The sequence below is a fragment of the Pteronotus mesoamericanus genome, unplaced genomic scaffold, assembly GCF_021234165.1.
Source record: "Pteronotus mesoamericanus isolate MK-2021 breed Mesoamerican mustached bat unplaced genomic scaffold, CSHL_Meso_final contig_121, whole genome shotgun sequence".
Taxonomy (NCBI): Eukaryota; Metazoa; Chordata; class Mammalia; order Chiroptera; family Mormoopidae; genus Pteronotus; species Pteronotus mesoamericanus.
Window position 1 is genome coordinate 3,310,826 of NW_026555046.1, and position 15,633 is coordinate 3,326,458.

The 15,633-nt window shown below is 39.7% G+C and overlaps 1 protein-coding gene across 1 annotated transcript in view; it reads left to right on the top strand.

Moving 5' to 3' along the window:
- The window catches only part of VWA3B (von Willebrand factor A domain containing 3B), a 217,404-nt gene that overhangs the window by 168,222 nt on the left and 33,549 nt on the right, over positions 1–15,633 (top strand). The window contains 2 exon segments of the mRNA XM_054586153.1: positions 1,355–1,405; positions 6,668–6,872. Coding sequence (XP_054442128.1) covers positions 1,355–1,405; positions 6,668–6,872 — 256 coding nt within the window.

Consider the following 15,633-nt stretch of genomic DNA (forward strand, 5'->3'; position numbering starts at 1 on the left):
AGACTCCTTAATACTTTGCTTCCACTGTCAAGGTTTAGATCTATGATGATTTTTAATAAAGATTTTTTTAATAGAAAAGCACACACACACAAGCCCAAAGTGCGTCCATCCTATGAATCCTTTTTATAAGTCTTAGAAGCACTCATCCCTGTAAAATGACCCACATGATTAATGAAACCCAATTTTCAAACAGGCCCCAAAGAACCAAAAACTTCAAGTGAGACAGAGCACTGAGTTGGCTTATTTCCTACTCCCTGACTCTTTCTGTCACTTATAGAGTATCTATGTGTGTTAGACACACACTAGACCATTGGGTCCTCACGGTAACACTAGGACGGGGATACTGTCATTATCCCCATTCCATGGCAAAGGTTTTGGCCAAAGTCTCAGAAGAGAAAAAGCTAAGTGAGCTCTGGGTCCAGGTGGTCTGGCTCAGAGTCTGTGCTCTACCCTGTCAAACCCCCTTCTGTGATCTCACCAAGCTCTGACAGGAAATCAGGGCAGGATGATACCTCCAAAGTGTGTTCCCAGAAGGATGCCTGCCGGAGAGTGACGATATTCTCCCACCTCATTTTATTGAAGCAGGTTTTGTTAACATCAGCTCACAATGCCTGGAGCCAGCGTTCTGGGCCCTGCACTCCAGGAAGCCTGATTTGGGTAATGGTGTGGCCGTGCGGAGCTCAGCTGAAACCTCTGAAAGAGGCGTTGCCAATTAGTAACAAGAGAAGGATCTCTGCTCACCCCGTAGAAACCATCCACACTCCAACTGCCTCCTTTCTTGGGTTGACAAGCTTCTCTGCAAACATGTTCAGGGATGAGTTTTGGTCTCAGCATTGTTAACTAGCTGTGGTGTGTGAGCGAGGCACTTCATTAGTCTGTCCCTCTCAGAGGCTTCATTTGGAAAGTAAAGACAACAGGCTGCTTGATCTCCAAAGTGTGACCCAGTCCTGTTATGTGTGACCCTAGTAACCTCTTTTGCTCAGAGAATCCAGGCAGAAGACTGCTTACAGAGGCAAGTTAAAGGCACACTTATATTTTTACTTTGGAAGAAAAATAGTGGGTGTTTAGAAACATCTTCACGCAGAGATAATGAGGACCAGCTTGTACAATTACTGCTGAGAACTGGACCCTCCTTTTCTACGCAGCATGACTGCCACAAGGCCACGGGCTTCTGCGGTGATGCCGAGGGAGGGAGCACTCATATCCATTGTCTAAGCAAATGGCAGTGGCATGGGCCAGCGCTGATGGCCCTTGGTCTGTGCTGCCCTGCACTGCCCTTCAGAACCTGGGGTCAGCCTTTTGCTCTGAAATGAAGTACTGGTACTAAGTAATTTTTTTTTTATTTTTTAAACAGGCGATTGAATAAAATTGTTTGGCGAGCATTATCTCAAGAGGAAAAAGAAAAGTAAGCCAGTTCCTCACTTTTAAAAAAAAGATTTTGTGATAGTCACATAATCTACAACTAATTTTTTTTAAGGGAACCATTCAACAGTACATATTTAAATAATTCAAAATGTTGTACAAACCACCACCTCCCTCTAGTTTTGAGGCTGTTTTATCACCTCAGAAAAGCACCTTGTACCCATGAAGCAATCCTTCCCCAGCCCTCTCCCCCCTTCTGGTAACCACCAGTCTGCTTTCTGTCTCTGTAAATCTGCTCATTCTGGATATATCCTATGAAAGGAACCATATATCATGTGACTTTTTGTGTCTGGTTTCTTTTACTTTGTTCATATAAAAACAATGTTTTCAAAGTTCATACAAGTTATAGCATACAAAGTACTTTATTCCTTTTTTATGACTGAATAATGATCCATTATGTAGGTCAACCCCCCATTTGTTTACCCATTGATGGATGTTTTCATTTCCCTTGGGGACACATTAAGAGTGGTTTTGCTGGGTCACAATGTAACTCTATGTTTGACTTTTGGAGGAACCACCAAATTTTTGCCACAGCAACTACACCATTCTACATTCCTTCAAGCAATGTTATTTCACAATCCTTGCCAACACTTTTTTTCCTTCTTTTAAAATCCTAAAAATGTGAAGTGCTATCTCACTGTGGTTTTCATTTGCATTTCCTTAATGATCAGTAATGTTGACTATCTTTCATGTGCTTCTTGGCCATATGTGTATCTTCAGAGTAATATCTATTCAAGTTCTACACTCATTTTTATGTTTTTCCTTTATATATATGAAATTGATTATGCTATTACAATTTTCCCATTTTTTTCTCCCCTTTATTCCCCTCTGCCCTGCACCACCTCTCCCTCCAGCATTCTCCCCCCTGCTTAGTTCCTGTCCATGGGTCGTACATATAAGCTATTTGGCTTCCCCATTTCCTATATGATTCTTAACCTGCCCCTGTCTATTTTGTACCTACTATTTATGCTCCTTATTCCCAGTACCTTTTCCCCTATTCTCCTCCTTCCACCTCCCCACTGATAACCATCTATATGATCTCCATTTCTGTGATTCTGTTCCTGTTCTAGTTGTTTGCTTAGTTTGTTTTTGTTTGTGTTTTCTTTTTTAGGTTCAGTTGTTGATAGTTCTGAGTTTGTTGTAATTTTACTCTTCATAGTTTCCGATCTTCTTTTTCTTAGATAAGTCCCTTGAACATTTCATATGTTAAGGGCTTGGTGATGATGAACTCCTTTAACTTGACCTTATCTGTGAAGCACTTTATCCACCCTTCCATTCTAACTGATAGCTTTGCTGGATAGAGTAATCTTGGATGGAGGTCCTTGCCTTTCATGACTTTGAATACTTACTGCCAGTCCCTTCTTGCCTGCAAGGTTTCTTTTGAGAAATCAGCTGATAGTCTTATGGAAACTCCTTTGTATGTAACTGCCTCTTTTTCTCTTTCTGCTTTTAAGATTCTCTCCTTATCTTTAATCTTGGGTAGTGTAATTATGATGTGCCTTTGTGTGCTTCCTTGGGTCCAACTTCTTTGGGACTCTCTGAGCTTCCTGGACTTCCTGAAAGTCTACTACCTTGGCCAGATTGGGGAACTTCTCCACTTTTTTTCAAATAAGTTTTCAATTTCTTGCTCTTCCTCTTCTCCTTCTGGCACCCCTAAGATTCGGATGTTTGAATGTTTAAAGTTGTCCCAGAAGTTCCTAAGCCTTCCCCCATTTTTTTGTATTCTTGTTTCCTCATTTTGTTCCAGCCGAATATTTATCTCTTCCTTGTGCTCCAAATCATTGATCTGAGTTGCAGTTTCCTTCCCTTTACTGTTGGTTCCCTGTACATATTTCTTTATTTCACTTTGCATAACTTTCACTTTTTCTTCCATTTTGCAACCATATTCAATCATTTCTGTGAGCATCCAGATTACCAGTGTTTTGAACTGTGCATCTGATAAGTTGGCTATCTCTGCATTGTTTAGTTCTATTTTTGGAGCTTTGATCTGTTCTTTCATTTGGGCCAAATTTGTTTGTCTCAGCAGCCCATTACATTGGAAGGGGTGTAGCCTTAGGTATTTGCCCCAGGTGTTGGAGGGACAACCCAGGTCTCTGAGTTATGACACCATATGTGGGAAAGGAGTCTGAGAGGAAACAATGCCACTTGCTCAGCTCTCACCTGGCTTTCAGTCACTTCCCCCACTACCCACAAGCAAATTGGGCCCTTCTAGTGTTGATTCCCAGGTGAGTGGGTTTGTGAATGTTCTAGGACCCTGTGGGTCTCTCCAATGAACTCTCCTGTGAAGCTAGGAGTTCCTCATGCTACCTCATCCCCCACAGCCAAAGGTTTTGAGGCTTTCTTTCCTGGCCCTGGAATCCTGGACTGTGTGATCTGCCTTGCTCCCCAGCTGTTCCTCCCAGTTTATCTGCAAGCAAATGTGGGACCACCCATTCCACCAGCTGCTGCCTTGTCTGCCTGGCCCTCCAGCCATTGCCTTGCTGCTCATCATCTCTGCCCATCTGCCTACCTTCGCCCCTCCTACTGGTCTGGGTGAATGTTTCTTCTTCAACTCCTTGTTTGTCAAACTTCCATACAGTTTGATTTTCTGGCAGTTCTGGTTATTTTTTGTTTTTAAATTTGTTGTTGTCCTTTCGGTTGTGCGAGGAGGCAAAGTGTATCTACCTATGCCTCTACCTTGGCTGGAAGTCTCTTCACTCATTTTTAAATTGAGCTGCTTGTCCTTTTGTTGTTGAGTTATAAAAGTTCTGGATGTTCAGCTTTTATCAGATATATGATTTGTCGATATTTTCTCCTATTCTATGCATTGTCTTTTCACATTCTTGATAATTTCCCTTTTTTGCCCAGTTTTTATTTTTTATGAAGTCAGTTTATCTACATTTTCTTTCATTGCTCATACTTTTGGTGTCAAATCTAAGAAATCATTCCATTGCCAAATATGAGGTCATGAAGAATTACCCCTGTAAATCTCTTCTAATACTTTTCTGGGTTTAGCTCTTATATTTAATTTAGGTCACTGATCAATTCTGAGTGAATTTTTATATGCAGAGTGAGATTATCTCTATCTGCAAATAGAGATGTTTTTACTTCTCCTTTCTAATTTGTATGCCTTTTGTTCCCTTCTTCTGCCTAATTGGTCTTTATGATATTGAATAGCACTGGTGAAGGGGCATCTTTTCTTGTTCCTGATCAGTCTCTCACCATTGAGCAGGATGTTAGTTGTGGGTTTTTCATAAATACCCTTTATCATTTTAAGGAAGTGCCCTTCTATTAATAGTTTGCTCATTGTTTTTATCACGAAATGTTGGATTTTATCAAATGCTTTTTCTGCATCTATTGAGATGGTCATGTGGGTTTTTTCCCTGTTTGTTCTGTGGATATGTTGTGGTATATTAAATCAATTGATTTCTTCATATTCAACCACCATGTATGGCTGTGTGCCTGAGTTAAATCATACTTGGTCATGGTATTTAATCCTTTTAATGTTCTCTGTTGGATATAGTTTGCTACTATTATGTTGAGACTATTTACCTCTATATCCATAAATGAAAATGGTCTCATAGCTTCCTTTTCTTTAGTATCTTTGTTTGGTTTTGGCACCGAGATAATGCTGGTCATTTTTCTTTCCTTCTCTGTTTCTTTGGCCATCTTTCTAAGTTTCTTTGTATGCCTTAGCATCTTTAGTTGCCTTTAGTTGAGCATTTGAGAAAAGACACCTGTCCCAGTCATTATATACTGTCTTCTTACAGAGAAAGGCTTTGATCAATCATCCAGGCTAGGGATGCTGAGAACCTTCCAACTCTTTTTCTGGGGCTTTGTCTCCTGCAGGCTTGTGTATGTCGTTTCCCAAAAGGGTTTGCCCCCATTTCCTCTCTGGAGCCCATAATCTCTTGCTCCACCTTGTGTCTATTTTTGGTACTGCAGTCTCTTGTGGTGTAAGAAGCCATGGAACTGGGCTTTGTTCTCAGCGGCTCCTAATCTGGCATCCAAAGCGTACAGCCCTTCCCATCAGTGTTCTGAGTCAGATGAGACAGAAACCAGTGTCTCTGGAAGACCCAACAAAAGCCAGATTGTTGGGTGTGTGTTCTCTTTTCTCTTTCCCTCCCGATGAAGAAGTTGAGATTTAGGAGTTTTTTCTCAATTGAGCAGCATTGTGCCTGTGAAGGGAGGGGCTAAGCCAGGCAAAATGCAATAAATTTTCCTATGCACTTCAGTGACTTTTCTTCTTGGGTTTGAGGAGTGCTACCAGCTCTTAACTGGCTTCTGGAATTCTCACAAAAGTTATTTTGTCCATATATTCTTGTTAAGTTGGTATCTCTTTGAGGAAATGAAGGTCTGGGGTTTCTTATTGCACCATCTTTCTGACATCACTCCAATTTAGATTTTTAATAAGAGTTTCTGTTGTTGTCTGGAAACAAGTTTATTTGTGGATTGAGTGCTGTGGTTGTGCTGGGTTTACACTATATTCTTCCAACACCCTACATCTAAAGGAAATGACATTTTCAGCAGTAGGAGAATGGTGATTATGAAATGAGCTCTCTCCCTCTACCCCACCCGCCTTCTCTCTCCTTCCCCAAGTGTCTGACTCCATAGCAGCTGGGACTGGAAAAACAATCTAGGATGTGGGCCATCATACCACACTGGCTTCCCATGGAGCCTGTTCCTCAGAAATAGAAAGTTCAGCTCCTATTCTTTACCCACCTAAACAATGAAGCCAGAAAGTTTAGACCTATTTAGGGTTACAAGGAGAAGAGGAGATCAAAATAGCTGAAATGAGCTGGTAGAAGAATTACTACACTGAGACAAATATTTGGGTTTTGTTTAGCTTTGCTGTCTTTTGCTTTCCTTTATTTTCCAGAGTCACTGCTAAATGATATTTGTTTGGAATCTTTTTGAAGCACATTTTTGGTTCTGCCAAATGTTAGGCCTGGAGAGAAAGAAATGGGTTCTAAATATGCAAAAAGAAATTGTTAACAAAAATACATGTGTCAAATCAGATAATCAAATTAGGTAACAGGGAAAAGTGCCTACCATAATTTACAGAGGTGGTTATTTTTAACTTGAGTGAGCTACCAAAGTTCCCCACAGACCAGAGAATGTGGCTGTGATTCTGTTAACTGATATCTGACATCTGTTTTGACAGATGTTTTTCAGGGGAAGGTTGACTAAAAAACCATCTTTCCACATTTTTTTCTATTATGGTCACTTTCTTTGTTTTGTTTCTTCTTCCTTTTTTCTTTTTTAGGTTAGATGCAAACAAACCAATACAGTACTTAGAAAACAAGGCAGCTTTAAATGAGGCATTAGAACGACTGAATTGGCCCATTTCATTGAAAGAGCTGTCACTGCTGGAAAATGAAATCCTAGCTGGGAAAATGTACATCCAGCAGGCTATGGAACTCCAGGAGGCTGCCAAGAAGGAGAATCATGTGAGCAGGGCACTAGCAGAGGTGAGAAACTTCGATGAGTCAGTGTTTCCTCCCTCCCTCCTCTCCTGAGCCACTGCCATCCCTGTGTGGGTTTTCCTTCTCTCTCTCCCACCCCCACCACCCTGATTACTTAGAGAGCACCAATCCAGTTAGGGTCCAAGGACTTCTTTAAACAGGAAGGAGATGCCATTTGATTTTACTATGGCTTTATTTGTTTTAAAACAATACATCTTTTAACTGCAAAATAAAACTAAACAGAAGTATGATGTCATGATCAGAAGCCTGGACTTCGATATAAGCCAGGGCAAGGTCCAACCTCAGGTCTGCCACCTAATCTCTGTGTGATCTCAGCCAGTTACTCTCTCTAAACTTTAGTATTTTTACTTGTAAAATAAGAGTAATAATAGTATCTGCCTCATAAGGTTATTATGAGAGTAAAATGAGCATTTAAAGAACTTAGTATTGAAAGCCCCTGTGAGGGTTAGCAATTATTATTATTATTATTAATAAAACAAACCTTATAAAAAGTAAAACTAATTTATTATATCATTGCCTTTTTATTTTTACAACTTTAGATTATTTACTTCGTTTACTTTTTTATTCCTTGAATATATTTGTATACATTGATCAGTCAAATTGTCCATAATCATTTCATATTCTGCTTTTTAATTTAGCCTGATCTCTTATACTTTCTCTCTGTTTTTACTGAATCATCAGATTGGTATTTTTGTGGTTATATAACATCATAGTATGTGTGTATATATACCCTGATTTACTTAGCTCTACTGAATATTGGACAATTGGCTTACTTTCCAATTTTATTCTCTTTCACGTCATGTTTTAATGATTTCTATGTACATATCATTGAACTATTTTTTTAGATAAATTCTTAAGTGTGACATCCTTAGATCAAAGAATATGAACATTTTGGGGCTCTAAACACTTGTTGCCAGTAGAACACCCCCTTTCTTACTGCAGTTGGGTATATGTAGACCTGGAATAGTTCATCAAGAATCTTAATGAATTTGGTCTAATTTTCACCATATGACAGTCTAAAAAATATGCCCCAAGAACTGACCTTTGAGATTCATCATATTTGGTTTCAGTCTTTGCTAAGCGATACTGGTTTTACCTGCTTTTAAATGTTGTATTGAGCCCCAGATGAATGGCTCAGTGGATTGAGAGCTGGCCTACAAATCAAAGGGTAACCAGTTCAATTCCAAGTCAGTGCACGTGCCTGGGTTGTGGTGAACAGTTGGGGGCACATGAGAGAGAACCACACATTGATGTTTCTTTCCCTCTCTCCCTTCCTGTCTCTAAATATAAATAAATAAAATATTTTTTAAAAATACTTTTATTTATGGGACACAACAAAGGCAGTCCTGAGAGGGAAGTTCATAGCAATACAGGCTTACCTAAAAAAGATAGAAACATTTCAAATAAAAGACCTAACACTACAACTTCAAGAACTGGAGAAACAACAACCAATAAATCCCAGAGCAAGTAGAAGGAAGGAAATAGTCAAGATTAGAGCAGAACTGAATGACATAGAGATGAAAAGAACAATTCAAAGGATCAACCAATCCAGAAGCTGGTTCTTTGAAAAGATAAGTAAAATCGACAAGCCTTTAAGCAGACTCATCAAGAATAAAAGGGAGAGGACCCAAATTAATAATATCAGAAATGAAAGAGGAGAAATAACAACTGATACCACAGAAATACAAAGGATTGTCAGAAACTACTATGAACAATTATATGCCACGAAATTTGAAAACCTTGATGCAATGGACAAATTTTTAGAAAAGTATAATCTCCAAGACTGAAGGAGGAAGAAACAGAAAGCTTGAACAGACCGATAACAGCTGGGGAAATTGAAGCAGTCATCAAGAAACTCCCAGCACACCAAAGCTCAGGGCCGGACGGTTTCACAGGAGAATTTTACAAAACACTTAAGGAAGAGCTAACCCCTGTCCTTCTCAGACTATTCCAAACAATCCAAGAGGAGGGAAGACTCCCGGACACTTTCTATGAGGCCAGCATCACCCTGATCCCAAAACCAGATAAAGACCCTACAAAGAAAGAAAACTACAGGCCAATTTCGCTGATGAACATAGACGCTAAAATCCTCAACAAAATATTGGCAAACCGCATCCAGCAATACATTAAAAAGGTTATCCACCACGATCAAGTGAGATTCATCCCAGGCATGCAGGGATGGTTCAATATACTCAAGTCAATAAGCATGATACGTCACATAAATAAAAGAAAAGACAAAAACCACATGATCATCTCGATAGACGCAGAAAAAGCATTCAATGAGGTTCAGCACCCATTTATGATCAAAACACTCAGCAAAATGGGAATAAATGGGGCATTCCTCAACATGATAAAGGCCATATATGAAAAACCTACAGCCAATATCATACTCAATGGGCAAAAACTGAAAGCTTTTCCACTAAGATCAGGAACACGACAAGGATGTCCGCTTTCACTGCTTGTTTTCAACATCATATTGGAAGTCCTAGCCACAGTGGTCAGACAAGAGAAAGAGATAAAAGGCATCCAAATAGGAAAGGAGGAAGTAAAGCTATCATTGTTTGCATATGACATGATAGTGTACATAGAGAACCCTGTAGACTCTACCAAAAAACTCCTCAACCTAATAAGTGAATTTGGCAAAACAGCAGGATACAAAGTCAATATTCAGAAATCAAAGGCATTTTTGTACACCAGCAATGAAATAGAAGAAGAAGAAATCAGAAAAAAAATACCATTCGATATAGCAAGAAGAAAAATAAAGTACCTAGGCATAAATTTAACCAAAGACATAAAAGACCTGTACACAGAAAACTATACAACATTGAAAAAAGAAATTAAGGAAGACACAAATAAATGGAAGCATATACCATGCTCATGGATTGGAAGAATTAATATCATCAAAATGTCCATACTACCCAAAGCAATTTATATATTCAACGCAATCCCTATTAAAATACCAATGACGTATTTCACAGAAATAAAACAGACATTTCAAAAATTTATATGGAACCATAAGTGACCCTGAATAGCTGCAGCAATTTTGAGAAAGAAACACAAAGTAGGAGGGATCACAATACCGGACATCAAACTCTACTACAAAGCCACTATACTCAAAACAATCTGGTACTCGCACAAGAACAGACCCATAGACCAGTGGAACAGGATAGGAAGCCCAGAAATAAGCCCATGTCTATATGGGCAACTAATGTTTGACCAAGGAGGCAGAACTATAAAATGGAGTAATAATAGCCTCTTCAACAAATGCTATTGGGAGAGCTGGACAGCTACATGCAAAAAGTTGAAATTGGATCATCAGCTGATACCATACACAAAAATAAACTCAAGATGGATAAAAGACTTAAATATAAGTCACAACACCATCAAAGTCCTAGAGTAGAACATTGGCAGGAAACTCTCAGGTATCCCACGCAACAATTTTTTCACCGATATGTCTCCTAAAGCAAGGGACATAAAGGAAAGAATAAACAAGTGGGACCTCATCAAAATAAGAAGCTTCTGCACGGCGAAAGAAAACATCAGCAAAATGAAAAGGGAGCCAACCGTATAGGAAAATATATTTGCTAATGATACCTCAGATAGAGGTTTGATCTCCAAGATATATAAAGAACTTACATGACTCCACTCCAAGAAGACAAACGATCCAATCAAAAATGGGCAAAGGACCTGGGCAGACGCTTTTCCAAGGAAGAGATACAGAGGGTCCAGAGACATTTGAAAGGATGCTCAGCATCACTAGCCATCAGAGAAATGCAGATCAAAACCACCATGAGGTACCACCTCACACTGGTCAGAATGGCCATCATAAACAGATCCACAAACAACAGGTGCTGGCGAGGCTGTGGAGAACAGGGAACCCTGGTCCACTGTTGGTGGGAATGCAGACTGGTGCAGCCATTGTGGAAAGCAGTGTGGAATTTCCTCAAAAAGCTGAAAATGGAACTGCCTTTTAATCCAGTGATTCCCCTGCTGGGACTATACCCTAAGAATCCCAAAACGCCAATTCAAAAGAACCTAGGCACCCCAATGTTCATAGCAGCACAATTTACAATATCCAAGTGTCGGAAGCAGCCTAAATGCCCATCAGTAGATGATTGGATCAAAAAGTGATGGTACATATACACAATGGAATACTACACAGCAGAAAGAAAGAAAGAACTACTAAACTTCGCGACAGCATGTATGGAACTGGAGAGCATTATGCTAAGCGAAATAAGCCAGGGGGCGAAAGACAAATACCATATGATCTCACCTGTAAGCAGAACCTAACCGACAAAACAAAGATGCAAGGGAAATAAGACCAGCAGTACTGAAAGGAAAAGAAACCAACAGAGACAAGAGGGAAAGAGGGAAGGGTGGGCAGGGGAAAAGTAAGGGAAGGGACAAGTCAAGGAACATAGAGCAAGGACTCTTGGACAAAGCCAAATGGGGGAAGGATTGAGGGAGGGAGAGGGAGGAGGGGGGCAGAGGAAAGTGGTGGGGGGAAGGTGGAGACAAATGTATTTGGAAAAATTAATTAATTTTAAAAAATGAAAGTTAAAATATCTTCTAATGAAATAATGTAATTAAATGTTATACTATAGAATAAAGATAGTTTAAAAAATACTTTTATTTTTTACTTTTTTAATATATATTTTGTTGATTATGCTATTACAATTGTCTCAATTTTTTCTCCCTTTTATTCTCCTCCACCCTGCACCACCTCTCCCTCCAGCATTCTCCCCCCGCACTTAGTTCCTGTCAGTGGGTCATACATATAAGTTCTTTGGCTTCCCCATTTCCTAAATGATTCTTAACCTGCCCCTGTCTATTTTGTACCTACTACTTATGCTCCTTATTCCCTGTACCATTTCTCCTATTCTCCCCCTTCCACCTCCCCACTGATAACCATCTATGTGATCTCCATTTCTGTGATTCTGTTCCTGTTCTAGTTGTTTGCTTAGTTTGTTTGTGTCTTTAAGTTCAGTTGTTGATAGTGCTGAGTTTGTTGTCATTTTACTATTCATAGTTTCTGATCTTCTTTTTCTTAGATAAGTCCCATGAACATTTCATATAATCAGGACTTGGTGATGATGAACTCCTTTAACTTGACCTTATCTGGGAAGCACTTTATCTGCCCTTTCAGTCTAAATCATTGCAGAGTAATCTTGGATGTAGGTTCTTGCCTTTCATGACTTTGAATACTTCTTGCCAGACCCTTCTTGCCTGCAAGGTTTCTTTTAAGAAATCAGCTGATAGTCTTACGGTAACTCCTTTGTAGGCAATGTCTCCTTTTCTCTTGCTGTTTTTAAGACTCTATCCTTATCTTTAATCTCAGGTAATTTAACTATGATGTGCCTTTGTGTATGCTTCCTTGAGTTAAATGTTTTTGCGACTCTCTGAGCTTCCTGGACCTCCTGGAAGTCCATTTCCTTGGCCAGTTTGGGGAAGTTCTCCATCATTATTTTTTCAATCAAGTTTTCAATTTCTTGCTCTTCTTCTTCTCCTTCCAGCACCCCTGTGATTTGGATGTTGGGACGCTTAAAGTTGTCCCAGAGACTCCTAAGCCTCCCCCCCATTTTTTCAAATTCTTGTTTCTTCATTCTGTTCTGGTTGAATATTTATCTCTACCTTCTGCTCCAAATCGTTGATTTGAGTCCTAGTTTCCTCCCCTTTACTGTTGGTTCCCTGTATATTTTTCTTTATTTCACTTTGTGTAGCCTTCACTTTTTCCTCCATTTTGCAACCATACTCAACCATTCCTGTGAGCATCCTGATTACCAATGTTTTGATTACCAACTGTGTGTCTGATAAGTTGGCTATCTGTTCATTGCTTAGTTCTGTTTTTGGAGCTTTAATTGGTTCTTTCATTTGGGCCATATTTCTTTGTCTCAGCACTATTGTTATGTTGTAAGGGGTGGAGCCTTAGGTATTTACAAGGGCAGGGCAACCCAGGTTGCTGCCTTGTGACACTGTGTGTGGGGAGAGGTCCAAGGGGGAACAATGCTGCTTTCTTGGCTCTTGTCAGGCTTTCAGTCACTTCCCCCACTACCTACAAGCAAATTGGGTGCTTCTAGGTGGGTGGGTTTGTGTACATTGTGGGACCCTGTGGGTCTCTCCAATGGACTCTCCCACGAGGCTGGGAGTTTCTCCCTGCGCTTCAACACCCCCCCCCCCAGGTGTTTACCTCCAGGGATTTTGAGGCTTTCTTTCCTGGCCCTGGATCCCTGGATTGTGTGGTCTGTCTTGTTCCCAGCTGTTCCTGCTGGTTTATCTGCACACAAATATGGGACTGCCTGGTCCTCCAGCCGCCACCTTGCCACATGCCCTCTCTGCCCCAGCTGCGTGTCTCCTCCCCTCCTATCAGTCTGGGTGAATGTTTCTTCTTTAAGTCCTTGGTTGTCAGACTTCCATACAGTTTGATTTTCTGGCAGTTGTTTATTTTTTTGTTTTTAAATTTTTGTTGTCCTTCTTTAGGTTGTGCGAGGAAGCAAAGTATATCTACCTACACCTCCATCTTGGCTGGAAGTCCAACTAAATTTTTAAAACATATATTTTAATTGCTGTGTTGACTGCTCTAGAGGCTTGTGTTTGTTTTCCTTTAATTTTATTTTTCCCTGCAAATGGCATTTTCCCCCTTCAATGCAAAAAGCTATTTCTTTCATCCAGAATCCAAACTTCTTATATCTTTATTTATTGTTTTTATTTATTTTGTCTTACTTGGTTTTATATATATATTTATATACATTGTTTGTTTGTTTGTTTTATTCACTTCGTGAAAGAGTTGTTTAGTGTGGCTGTCTCTTGGCCTGCCTCACCTAACTATGTCCTGTGGGTACCCAAGAATCAGGAAGGCTGACAGTGAATTAACTCCTTCTCTCTGAAAATGTACTTTTTTCATTGTGCCTCTTCCTCTCTGTCCTTTCATTTATTCATTGAGATATTTATTAATCCTTATGAGGTGTCAAACACTATTCCAGGTACTAGAAGTATTGGGTTGGCCCAAAAGTCTGTTCAATTTTTCTTTGTAAAATAAAAGACACATTTTTTTCATTTTCACCAATAACTTTATTGATTTGGATATTTTGAGTATGTTGGCTATCTCCCACTATTTGCTTCTAGTGAGTAGAGGACAGGGATGCTGCTAAACATTTTCCTGTGCATAAGACAGCCCCACAGCAAAGAATTATTTGGCCAAAATGTCAATAGTACCAAGAAACTTTGCAAACCACTTTTGACATGTTCAATCAGCTACAGAACCTTCTCCATACACTGTATAAATCTTTTCTTTTGCATTTCAGTTGTGTTTTTTACCTTTCTTGAAATAATAATACATCAAAAATGTCATGTATCTTCTCCCGTCTTCAGTATTAAAATGGCTGCACAAAAATTCACCAATTTTGATGTTTTTTTTAAAATGTGTGCTGATATGACAGCTGTCACAATACAATCTAACACAATTGTTTCAAATGAAATTAAAGACAACTAAGCACTACTAGAGCCATCATACAGAAAAAAAAAAGTAACACGCTTTTTGGCCAACCCAATATCTAAATACATGGGCCAAGTCTCACCCTCACTCTAATTGCAAAGACAGACCATTGCATGTCCTAAATTATGGTCTTTTCCTGTGTTGAATGATGGAGGTACCACTGCACCACAGCAGTACTTGTTAGCTTTATTCTTTATCTATATTTTGTATTATATTTTAAAGTGGGAAGTATTGCTAATAGAGTGAAAATAAGCCTCCTCTGATTCAGAGCAGACTGTATTCTACTGAATTTATCTAGTATTGTGGGAATCAAAAGCTCATTGTTTATGGGATATACTTTAATTGTTCTGTTTCTTTATTCCCCTTATCCACATCATGGGAATAAATATAATTTCCATAATTTCTTCATGCAAAAATATTTATTCCCTCCCTAACATAAATAGATCCTGTGCTTGGCATAGTTGGTCTTGGGCAGTGAATAGCTTGTCTCACTCTTTCTCTCTCTTTCTCTCTCTCTTTGGGGGCTGCCAAGGTGATACTAATATATTGGCAACAGAATGGGGGCGTATTAACTGCACTGAAGGCATGGCCCCAGCCTACTGGAGGAGCCCTATTGGAGTAGAACATAACCTCTGTGAGAACCAAGACCTTGTTTGGCCTTATTTGTAGCTGTATCCATAGCACTGAGAATGGTGTATGGCACACTGTGAGCACACAACAAATATTTATTGAATGAATGAAACTCACACTCTTTCATAAGAGTATTATAAATATGACAACAGAGGCACACTCATAGAGCAACTGGCAAATGGGAAAAAGTGACCAGCTCTAGCTAGGAAGTTGGGGAAAGTTTCATGGAGGGGATAGTAACATAAGGGTGGGTGTGAGGAATGTTCTGAGTGAAGGTAACAGTCTGCAAAAAGGCAGGGAGGTAGGAATAACATAGCACATTCACCACGGACATAGCAGAAGATAAAATGAGGAAGGGAAGATGGCACTAGAACATGAGGAACTTGGAATTCTCTTCTAGAACAAGGGACTCATACAAGTGGGAAATGAATACCCAGAGAAGGATTTCAGCAAGTGGAAGATGTTAACCAATTTGTGTCTTGGAAAGATTATTTTGGCAGCAAGATGAGGCCCAATGTCGAGGTGAAAGACCACAGCCGGGAGCAGCACTCCATTGAGAGGCTTGTGTCTTTAAGCTGAGCCTGAACAGTGGGGAGGGAATAGGTAACAGAGACATGAGTTGGT